This window comes from Lepidochelys kempii, chromosome 8, assembly GCF_965140265.1.
Source record: "Lepidochelys kempii isolate rLepKem1 chromosome 8, rLepKem1.hap2, whole genome shotgun sequence".
NCBI classification, from domain to species: Eukaryota; Metazoa; Chordata; order Testudines; family Cheloniidae; genus Lepidochelys; species Lepidochelys kempii.
The window spans coordinates 87080568-87092857 of record NC_133263.1 but is presented as its reverse complement, the minus strand read 5'-3'; the positions used below and the strand labels follow the sequence as shown (position 1 = coordinate 87092857).

The following is a 12290-nucleotide window of genomic DNA, read 5'->3' as shown; positions in this document are numbered from 1 at the left end:
CCCTCCTGGCCAGGGAAGAGGGGGGTGAAAGCAGCACAGATGCCTGCACAGCTCCTGGTCTTCTGGCTCTGGCTGCTTGGGGTGGGAGCCCCGGCATCTTCACTTTGTAGCTGTAAGTGGCTGCCCCACATATGGCAACAGGCAGCCCTGAGATGCCTACCTTTAAGATGCAGTACAGGCACAGTACTTGGTTGGGGTTGGTTTGTTTTGTTTGTGTTTTGGTTTGGTTTGGTTTTTTTGAGGGGAAATAACCAAAGCGCAGCAGTAGATTGGTTATTTCCAGTTTCACAGGGTGTCCCTTTGACTGGTCAGTGCATAACTTGTGTTTCTATCTTTGAGGTTCTACTGCACTTGTCCTTCAGTTTTACTAGTGTAAAAAATGTCTGCTATTCTAACTGCTTACACAAGAGGGCATACTCGGCACACAAAATTAAGTGCACCTGTTTTTCATACCCAGTAAACTTTGTATTTTAACAGAGGGATTGTAAACACTTCATTACATGGCACTAGATCATTCTGGGCTTATCTGAAGACTTTAAAGATAAAATGGCTATTGAGTCTTTCACGACCTGTGCTTCTCTGCTAATGCCATAGCCACTGCAGCCAGTAGTGAAAAGAATGTAATATGGTCTGTCAGTCAGTTAGGGGTGAGGAGAATACAAAGGAAAAATTGGCCATTCTCTGCATGTGTATACCCTTGTCGTCTTCTGCCTCTTGCATCTGGGATGAGCTCCCACTTAAGTCAATTGGAGATTTCACTCTGTACATAAAGGCAATACTGAGTCTGTAAAGCTCTAGCCTTAAGGTAGAAGAAACTTGCTGATTAGTTGCTTGAAGAGAAGCCCTTCATGAACTATTTCCTATGTGACCCACTTTTGAATATCTAGGAAAGTTTGTTGAATTCACTTCGCTTCTTGACTCCTTTTCTAGTTTACATGGGATCGGAGTTGCCCACAATTCTTTATCACTCCTCCTGGTCCATGGCACAAGTTTGTAGGCCTTGGAGTTCCAATCCTTTTTCTCTTCAAACCTCTTGACGGTTGTGGGTCCCAGGGGAACCGTACTGTGTTTATTCTGTTAGGGCAGATAATCCCCAAAAGTGGTGAATATTCCAAAACTTAGATTTACCAAGCCAGCACAAAACAATTTCTGTAATACCTTACTAGTTACCTAGAAGCCAAAACACCGTTCCCTTTTGGCAACCCAGCCTTGGGCTTCTACCCAGTCACCCAAGTCAAATATGATGAGGATTACTGAAAGAATCTTAACATTCTACCAATCCCAAAGGATCAGAAGCATTACCTCCCAGGTTAATGAATATTTCAGATCTTACCCAAATACATGCTTATGGCCAATTCTTAACTAAAGTAGTTTTTGTTTTTTAAAGTATTGGTTAAAAGATCAGTATACATACAGACGTAGGTATACTAGAGATGGTGAGTACTGTAGTTGCAAAGAGTTCTATCAATTAGTCCATAGGCTATAGTCCAATATTCATATTCAGGGTGATCGGGGTAAGACAGATCTCCAGTCCCATGACTCAAGCTTCCCCTGCATAACGCATCAAGCAGATCAGAGATTTAAAGCCACCGCCCCTCCCTCCCCAAACAAACCACCCTTGGGTCCTGATCCTTTTCATTTGTTTAACTACAGTTCCAGGCCTTCTCTTGATAGCTCAGAATTGTTAGGTGAACAATAGGTAATTGAGACTGAAGTAGACCTATTTCCTAAGCGTCACCGGTAATTAGTTACATGGATTAACATAAGGCAAGTGCCTGTTTTCCACCATTTGCAGGTGATTTGCTATATTCTTCAAAGAGAGCAATACAGTGATATCACTATATTTACAGTTCACGTAAATGTAGGCTCACCCTTTGATCTCTGAATTAACAGAATACAGCATAGACAGGAACTGTTTGGTTACATTAACCTTTAACAATATATGTGAACACAAAAATACAGTCTACGAATATGTCCCTAAAGCAGAGGTGGGTAAACTACGGACCATCCTGCCCAGCCCTTGAGCTCCTGGCCAGGGAGAGTAGCCCCGGCCCATCCCCTGCTATCCGCCCTCCCCTGCAGCCTCAGCTTGCTGTACCACCAGCACTCTGGGTGGCAGGGCTGCGAGCTCCTGCTGGGCAGCATGGCTGGCTCTGGCCGGGCAGCACAGCTGTCAGTCCTGCTGCTCTGAGCAGTATGGTAAGGGGGTGGGGAGTCAGGGGGGTTGGATAAGGAGCAGGAGATCCCAGGGGCAGTCCAGGAATGGGGCGGGGGGGGAGGGGTTGGATGGGTCCGAGGTTCTGAGGGGTTAGTCAGGGGGTGGGAAGTGGGAGAGAGTGGATGGGGGTGAGGACCAGGCTGTTTGGTGAGGCACAGCCTTCCCTACCCGGCCCTCCATACAGTTTTGGAAGCCCGATGTGGCCCTTAGGCCAAAAAGTTTGCCCACCTCTGCCCTAAAGGTTGAATTTGGGTCATTATCCTGCAGGATTCTTAATCCTGTCTAGCAATGTGTCACAATAGTCTTTCCATCATATCCTTGATCTTTACCTCCTTTCTTGCTGACCTGTTCCTGCCATTCTCTCTTTGCTGGTCATTTTTCCTTCCATGCTTATTTATATGTCCAGCCCACCTCAAACTTGCACTCTCCAGCTGGTCATTGAGAGTCCCAAGTTCATCTTCCTCCTAATTTCTTCCATGCTTTACTCTGTCTACCCTCCTCTAGCCTTCCATTGTCCTCAGTATATCATTTTCTACTACTTGTATCTTTTCTTCCTTCTCTGTAAGACGCACAATTTCCAAACCATAGATCAGGCAAGGACTGACACATGCAGCATATACTTTTTCTTCTCAGTTTGTAACTTAATTGTTGGTCTCACAATACTCCTGCCACCAATGAGCATTGGGTTTTTATGTTCAGTTTTCCAGATCTGTCTCCACTGGACTAAGTATACCTTTCCGATTCAGCTTCTCTCCTGAAACTTCACTCAATAGTTCTTCTACCTTCCTTACTTGCATAACCTCAGTTTTCTTTGCTGAAACATAGTCTTTAAACACAGATATCCAGTTCCACCAGGAAAATTTTTAGAATCACATGTTTAGAAAAATATAAATACAATAGAAAGGTTGAAAGAAAGTAGTATAGGATTTTGCTTCCTTTTCCAGATGAAAACTTAGAGCTACAGTGTCCAAAGTACCCACTGTTTTTCTGTAGCAATTATAGTCAGGCAATATTGTACCAGATTCTCAGCTAATACAAACCAGTGAAGTCAATGGAACTACGTAGATTTACTCTAGCTGATGCCCCATTGACTTAATTGGAGCTATGCTAGTTTGCACAATCTGAGGATCTGGGCTTTTGACGTGTAGATTAAGTAGAGAATATCACAAAACTACTGTTCAGAAAATAGTCACACTCCTACAGAGTTGACCGGTAAAGGCCAGCTAAATTAGTTATTTAATAAAACCCCTAATGGGTCTGCAGAGATTATTTTTCTTTTCTTTCAGGGCCATTATGACTCATGCTTCAGTTCCTGAAGAAGAGAGAGAGGTTCTTGGGATCAATGATACTTTGATTCGCCTGTCAATTGGTTTGGAGGATGCACAAGATATACTGGACGATGTGGAGCAAGCTTTGAAAGTAGCAGTAAGTCATCTAATACTTTAGTGCTTCTTGTTAATAAGTGATTTTCCCCTTGCATTTTACTTATTGCTTTTCAAACTAATGGTGTATGGGATCATTCACCATTTATCATCTTACTTCTTAGTTTAATATTTTAAATCTGACTGCATTTTGGGTTTTTGAATTTCCATGATTAGTATCCTGTTTACATATCCTCTGCAACATCCTGTTAAAAAAAATGTATAGATAGATTGATGTGTATGATACTTAGAAGCTGGCAGGAATAGAAATGACTTATGATTGGTAACTCTTAGGCAAAGAAGTGGTTAACAAGTTTATGCACTTCTAATAAGGACAATGGCTTCTCCCTGCAAAGTAATCTAATGCAGGAAATACTTGGCTGGTAACTTTTTTTTTTTTTTTTTGTTTAAGCTAGTGAATTTATTCTTAACTCTTGAAAATTAAGATCTATGAAAAGTTGAAACCTTACATACCCCCAGAGGTCTTTTAAAGAAATTTAAGAATTTTTTTTTTTTTTTTTTTGCAATATCATGCCATTTGCATTCCTTCAGCATAGGTCCTCTAAAAACACACAGAAGGAAAAAAGGCAACAGCAATTGATAAATCTGTCTTACTTCTATGAACTTGCACAAAATTGTACTCTCCAAAGCATGGTTGGCATGGTGAATGACACCTGCTCTCAACAAATAGAGTTCTCTGCAAGCTCTCCTAATAGAATAGACCAGGCATAACTGCCTAATCTAAAGCAGAGACACTTATCTTTGAGTTAGAGAACCAATCTGGAGGTGCATAATTAAAAAAATTGCAGCATGAAGTCCTAATATTGCATTTTAGTGTTATGGTGCAGGGGCGGAACTCAGCTGGTCTGTTTTGTCTCACATTGCTACAACATAGGAAACACACAGCTCTTAGGATGGCATGCCCTGACACCTTTACGCTCCTATCCTATGGAGTAGCAAATCATAGAAGTGTGGGGCTGGAAGGGACCTCAGAAGGTCATCTAGTCCAGCTCCCTGTGCTAAAGCAGGATGAAGGAGACGTAGACCATCCCTGACAGGTGTTTGTCTAGTCCAGTGTTTATCAAACTTTGTGCTGGTGACCCCATTTGGACTTAGGAAAAAAGTGAGCCCCTACTTTCAGCCCTGCTGACCACATCAAAACAGAAAAGGAGTACTTGTGGCACCTTAGAGACTAACTAATTTGAGCATAAGCTTTAGTGAGCTACAGCTCACTTCATCGGATGCATGCAGTGAAAAATACAGTAGGAAGATTTTATAAAGAGAGAACATGAAAGAATGGGTATCGCCATACACACTGTACTTACCTACATGCCTCCAGCTTTCATCCAGACCACACGATCCATTGTCTACAGCCAACCTCTACGATACAACTGCATTTACTCCAACCCCTCAGACAGAGACAAGCACCTACAAGATCTCTATCAAGCATTCTTACACTACCCACCTGCTGAAGTGAGGAAACACATTGACAGAGCCAGAAGAGTACCCAGAAGTTACCTACCACAGGACAGGCCCAACAAAGAAAGTAACAGAATGCCACTACCGATCACCTTCAGCCCCCAACTAAAGCCTCTCCAGCACATCATCAGGGATCTACAACCTATCCTGAAGAATGACCCATCACTCTCTCACAGATCTTGGGAGACAGGCCAGTCCTTGCTTACAGACAGCCCCCCCCACCTGAAGCAAATACTCACCAGCAACCACACACCTATCCTTGCAACAAAGTCCGTTGCCAACTCTGTCCACATATCTATTCAGGGGACACCATCATAGGGCCTAATCACATCAGCCATACTATCAGAGGCTCGTTCACCTGCACATCTACCAATGTGATCTATGCCATCATGTGCCAGCAATACCCCTCTGCCATGTACATTGGCCAAACCGGATAGTCTCTACATAAAAGAATGGACACAAATCAGACATAAAGAACAACATTCAAAAACCAGTTGGAGAACACTTCGATCTCTCTGGTCACTTGATTACAGACCTAAAAGTCACAACATAACAACACCACCACACCTTCAAAAAACAGACTCCAACAAGAGACTGCTGAATTGGAATTAATTTGCAAACTGGACACTATTAAATTAGGCTTCAATAAAGACTGGGAGTGGATGTGTCTTTATACAAAGTAAAAACTATTTCCCCATGTTTTTTTCCCCCCCCTAGTACTCCTCACACGTTCTTGTCTACTGCTGGAAATGGCCCACCTTGATTATCACTACAAAAGGTTTTTCTTCTTTCCTGCTGGTAATAGCTCACCTTACTTGATCACTCTTGTTACAGTGTGTATGGTAACACCCATTGTTTCATGTTGTGTATATAAAATTTTCCACTGCATGCGTCCAATGAAGTGAGCTGTAGCTCACGAAAGGTTATGCTCAAATAAATTTGTTAGTCTCTAAGGTGCCACAAGTACTCCTTTTCCTTTTTGCGGATACAGACTAACATGGCTGCTACTCTGAAACACATCAAAACAGAGTCACAACCCACAGTTTGAGAACGTCTGGTCTAATCTATTCATAAAAACCTCTAATGACCAGGGTCCTAACAACCTCCCTTGGAAGCCTGTTCCAGTGCTTGAATATCCTGTACTTAGTTTTTTCCCTAATGGAAAACTTACATCTCCCTTGATGCAGATTAAGCCAACTACTACTTGTTCTCCATGTTTACTGAAAGTAGGACCATTGACCACCATCCTCTTCATAAGTTCCCTTATCATATTTGGTGTCTTATCAGGTCCAGGGTGACCAGATAGCAACGGTGAAAAAATGGGACAAGGGGTGGGATGTAATAGGTGCCTATAAGAGAGTCCCAAAACGGGACTGTGCTTGTAAAAATAGGACATCTGGTCACCCTACCCTCAATCTTCTCAAGACTAGACATATCCAGCTTAACCTGATCTATGAGGAAAGGTTTTCCTAAACCTTGTAACATTTTTGTTGCTCTCCTCTGGACTCTCTCTTGTGTATCCATATCTTTTTTAAAGTATGGCATCCAGAACTGAACACTACTCCAGCTGAGACCTCTCCAGTGTGGAATAGAACGGAACAGTTCCATCCTGTGTCTTACATATAGGATTTCCTGTTAATACACCCCAGAATATTAGCCTTTTTTGCAACTGAATCACATTGCTGGGTCTTTTGAGATCCACTATAGCTCCCAGATCTTTTACTGCATTACTACTACTGCTGCCTAGACAGTTATTCCCCATTTTGTAGTTATGCATTTGATTTTTCCTTCCTAAGTGTAACGCTATGCACTTGCCTTCATTGAATTTCTTCTTCATTTCATACCAGTTGTCCAATTTGTCAAGCTTGTCTTGAATTCTAATCCTGTCCACCATAGTGGTCGCAACCCATCCCAGCTTGGTGTCACCTGCAAATTGTAAGAATGCTCTCCACTCTTATCCAAGTAATTTAATGAAAAAGTTGATTAGTACCAGACCCAGGACTGACCCCTGCAGAACCCCACTAGATACATCCTCCCTGTTTGACAGAGAACCATTGGTAGCTACTCTGAGTATGGTCTTTCAACCAGTTATGCACCCAGTTTATAGTAATTTAATGTAAACCACATTCCCTAGTTTTTGTGGGACTGGGTCAGAAACCTTACTAAAAATCAAAATGTCCCACCTACTACTTCCCCCCCCAGCCATTACGGCTAGCAACCCTGTCAATGAGGTTGGTTTGGCATGATTTGTCTTTGACAAGTTATGTTGGCTATTACTTAAACCCTGTTATCCCCTAGGTACTTACAAATTGATTTGTTCAAATATCTTTCCAGATTTCAAAGTTAGGATGACTGCTCTATAATGGCCTTGGTTTTTTTTTTTTTTTTTGTTTTTGTTTTTTTAAAAGATAGGTACAATACAGTAACGCCTCACTTAAAGTAGTCCCAGTTAACCTTGTTTCATTGTTACTTTGCTGATCAATTAGGGAACATGCTCGTTTAAAGTTGTGCAATGCTCCCTTATTGTGTCATTTAGCAGCTGCCTGCTTTGTCCACTGCTTGCAGGAAGAGCAGCATGTTGCAGCTAGCTGGTGGGGGCTTGGAACCAGGGTGGACCGGCAGCCCCACCCTCCCCCCCATCAGCTCCCCAATCCCCTAAGTTCCCTGTGCGGCAGCCACCCAGCAGGCAATCAGTTGCCATCAGTTCAGCTGTCCCTCCCCCCACTGCCATGTGCTGCTCTTGCCCTCTGCCTTGGAGCTGCTTTCCAGAGCCTGCTGGGTGCGGGGGGGAGGGCATCTTAAGTCAGGGCGTCCCCCTCCCCCTGGACCCCGCTTACCTCTCCTCCATAGATCGGGGGACCACACAACAGGGCTCAGGACAGAGGGAGTCTCTGGCAGCAGCTGCAGTGGTCTGAGCTTGCTGATTAACAAGGTAGTTTCAGAGTAGCAGCCGTGTTAATCTGTATCCACAAAAAGAAAAGGAGGACTTGTGGCACCTTAGAGACTAAAGTGAAGTGGGTTTTAGCCCACGAAAGTTTATGCTCAAATAAATGTTAGTCTCTAAGGTGCCACAAGTCCTCCTTTTCTTTTAAGGAGGTAGTGTACTTAAGAGTGGTGTCAGCATACTTAAAGGGGAAAATACACATCTTTCTCTCTCACACACAGAGTGAGTCTCTCTTCTGCCGTGCAGTCTCCCTTCCTGCCATTCCTGCTACCTTGTAGAGTGTGAGGCTACAACAACAAGTTAACCCTTGAGGTTTCAGGCAATTGCTAGATCATTTACTAGTAAGGCATTCCCTGGGAAATATTCCACCCTCTGATTCCACCACCTCAACCAAGCTTCACAATCATCATTGCTGTGTCTGTATTAAATTGTTTGTTTAAAACTTACACTGCATGTGTCTTGTCTAGCAAGAAAATTTTTCCCTGGAACCTAGTCCCCTTCCCCCCATTTATATTAATTCTTATGGGGAAATTAGATTTGCTTAAAGTCTTGTTTTTCAGGAACATAACTACAACATTAAGTGAGGAGTTACTGTATTTGCCCTTGTTGTGGGGCCAGTACACCCCATCCCCCTGGAGGTGGGGAAAGGGCAGGGTATGCCTGTGGTTAAAGCTAATAGACTCCTCTGGATTGCAGGGAAGCTTGGCCCAACAGCCAAAGTCAGTAGGACTCCCTTAGGCTGCAGAGACACATGGCCTAATGGCTAAAGTCAGTAGGGTTCCCCTTGGCTGTGGGGAAGTGCAGCCTAATGGCTAGTTAATGGGAGCTGGTTTGGTGGGCCACCCCCCAAAGGGGGCAGCCAGGTAAGGGGACCTAGGCCCTCCTTGCTCCACCAGGTCCCAGCTCAGGGCCCTGGTAATGATGAATGGGTTCACCACTTAGTCAGCGGGGAATTGGCCCGCAACATGCAGACTGCTGCTAGGATACTGGCTAGTCCCTCCCTGGGCTACTTCCTACCATGACTCTTGCAGCTGAAGTCATGGTGTCTTGGGAGTCTCTGGGCTCCTCAGGCAGCGACTGCAATCTCTCTGGGGTGTCCACAAGTACCTGGGCCCCTGCATCTCCTGTGATCTGGAATCCTGGCTACTCCTCAGTGTAATTCAAGTGCTCCTGATGCAGCCACATTGGTCTCTGGCAGTTCTTCCGATCTTTCCCTTGTATTGGGATAGTTTGCTGTTGTGACTTTAACTTGTCTCTTTGAGAAACTGCCAGTTCTCCTGAACTCCCTTTTTCCCCTTAGATCTCTTCTTCCCCCCAGAAAACTTACCTACTAATTCTCAGGGGGGTTTTTTTGTTTGTTTTTTTTAAAAAACAGACAAACACCACACACCATTAACTTTATTCTGCCGCTCTCACCCCTTCTTTTACCCAGCCGCTCTCACCCCTTCTTTTACGCAAATCGCATTCCATCTTCAGTTTCACAACTAATTGTTCTGTTAGTCAAAAGCCAGTCTTATCTGGCTACCACTCCTTATTTCAGATAGTGGAGGAAATAATAAGTTGTCCCCAACACACTCCAAGATCATATTGGAATTTTTTGCATTTTACTGTAGTACTTTTCCAACAGATATCTGGGTCCTCTGTTAGAACCAGGTCTTGTGTTCTGGATTTTTTGATCTAGAAATGCCTCATTCACCTCCTCTTCCTGATTTGATAGTCCATAGTACCATGTTATTGGCCTTCCACACCCACCCTCGCTTTATCTTTACTCAAACTTTAAACTGGTCTACCTCTTTCTGAGCCTCAGAACATTCATATATTCTGGAGGATGCCTGTCTCCTCCTGTCTGTTGTGGGTAGAGGAGTGGAAGGAGACAGATGTGCTCCTAACTGAGCTTGTGGACTCAGGCCCCCATTCAGCAAATAATTGAAACCTGTTGTCATTAGGTGGCTGGCCCTTTTAAGGGGAGATGAGCCAGCCCCACTGCACCATAATTAATTAGCTGCTTCTCAGCCTGAGGAAGTGTAACTCTGGGTATCAGAGGATAGTTTAATGGACAACTGGGCCTCGTAAAAGAGCAGAGTGTAGTCAGTCTGGGGGGTGGAGCCACAGGGAGGTGCTTGTGGAAGACTTTGAGCCTGGTCTTCAGAGCAGGCCAATGGAGAAGTTACTTGCCTCAATACAGCAAGACACTTGCAAAACAAGGACTAGACCCATGCACTGTCTTGCTTCTCTGCTCCTCACCCACAGCACCATGCTATTGGTGTAGTAAAAAGTGCATAAAAACAACCAAGAAACTTGGGGTAGAGAGAGGATCACTTTTCCATGTGTGCAACATGACATGGTTTGATGACAGATATAAACTCTGCAATAATTGTAACAGATTTAAAATATCATGAATTACTGCACTATACAACTGAAAATAGTCTCTGTAAAAAATATGCTATAGTTGCAGATTTGAGAAACTAGCCAGAATTGAAGTTTTCTGAGCATTTTTTGCAACAGGCACGTAGCCAAACTTATCTGCAAAGGCCTTCTAGGAGCATGAATATATCTATTGCTAATATATGGCCAGCTTCTCTTTGTGCTAAAATAAAGAGCTCTGCAATACTAGAGAACACTACAATATAATTATATCATGCTTGTCTTCTGTTACTGCAGGTCCCAGAGCATATGGTTCGCAACTAAGAATCTAAGACCTGAAATTGGAAGCTGATCACTACCCAGCTAAGACACCCAAAGAAGATTAAATGAAAAGCTAAACCACTGATAAGTTTCTTCAGATTTGCCTTTGAAAGTGAAGGGTTTCAGAAAAAAACAACCCACACCCTAAACTTATATTCAATCAAACTTTAGATACCTAAGCAATCTTTTTTAGCTTCACTCTCCAGTGACTCAACATGGGTCAAACTTATGCACAAAACTTATGCTTTCAGGTGTGTCATCCTCTTGTTCTTCCTGCTCTTATGACTTGAAACATCACTCTTTCTGAGAAAAGCTTGTTGATCTGAGAGCAGCTGTGATGTACATGCAAGAGTATTACATCCAGATCTCAATAAATATTAAAAATAGGGTGTTATGCTGTACAGTGGTGAGTACATGCTGCAGTTATGTGGGTACAGCCTGTTTTTTCCATCATCCATACTGTAGTATTTTTTTTTTTTTAAATCACATATCTAACTGAAGGTAGATTTTGAATGGTGTAGGATCAAACAGACTTTTTGAATGAGAATATCAAATCTGGTTTTATATTGTGCAACACTGAAAATTTAAAAGTCCTACCTGATACTGTAATTTTCTGAAGATTGACAGGCAAGATAAGCAGAATTTAGTCTTAAATTTTTAACAGAATGGGTTATATTTGAGAACAATTTCAGTCTTAACTCCTGTCTTATCAAGATAGAATTTGTTTCTGTGTGCTTTAATTTCTAAAGTGGATAATTTAATGAAAGGGCAAATTAAATGGATCATTTGTCAGACAGACTACAATAATTTTAAAAACATTAAACAGTTTTCACAAATCAAATGAAATTTAGACTTTTTAAAAAGAAAAACCTATTAGATCACATACCGGTTCTCTGGCTTTTTAAAACCCACTATTTAACATTCTTAAATTGTTTAAAATGTTCTGTATGAATTGTAAGTGAAACATTAGTGAATAAAATGAATGGCACAAAGCTAATGTTTTGATCAATGCAGCCTTTTTATAGAGGTAAGCTCTTACTGATTTTACTAGAAAAAAGAAAAGGAGGACTTGTGGCACCTTAGAGACTAACCAATTTATTAGAGCATAAGCTTTCGTGAGCTACAGCTCACTTCTTCAGAAGTAGCTCACGAAAGCTTATGCTCTAATAAATTGGTTAGTCTCTAAGGTGCCACAAGTCCTCCTTTTCTTTTTGCGAATACAGACTAACACGGCTGTTACTCTGAAACCTGATTTTACTAGGTTGTCATTTAATATTTTTATTGAAATCTCACACCTGAGTCCTCACTATGGAGTGACAAGATGTTGGAAGTTAGGATGGAGAAGGGTTTATTCTGATGCATTCCCATATTGTGAGTAGATTAACATTTACCTTTTAGAAGGTAGCTAGGTTTTTTCCAAATAAAAGCTTACCTTTAGCAGAAAGCAGCTAAACTAGTTTAAGAAAAAAGGTTTTGAAATTGCCAAGTATATTTACTGGCATCATTTCTTATGCAGTATCCCTGCTAAATAATCCACTGAAGT

At 42.3% G+C, this 12290-nt stretch overlaps 1 protein-coding gene across 6 annotated transcripts in view; it reads left to right on the top strand.

Annotated features, from left to right (window-relative positions):
* CTH (cystathionine gamma-lyase) overlaps positions 1-11230 on the top strand; it is a 50567-nt gene extending 39337 nt beyond the window's left edge. For 5 of the 6 annotated variants that reach the window (XM_073357361.1, XM_073357360.1, XM_073357364.1 and 2 more), the window contains 2 exons: positions 3505-3643; positions 10724-11230. In XM_073357361.1, coding sequence (XP_073213462.1) covers positions 3505-3643; positions 10724-10750 — 166 coding nt within the window. In that variant the 3' untranslated portion in view covers positions 10751-11230. Of the gene's footprint in view, positions 1-3504; positions 3644-10723 lie in introns of those variants that run through there. The other variant, XM_073357365.1, reaches the window with a different exon arrangement.
* The last annotated feature ends 1060 nt before the right edge of the window (positions 11231-12290 follow it).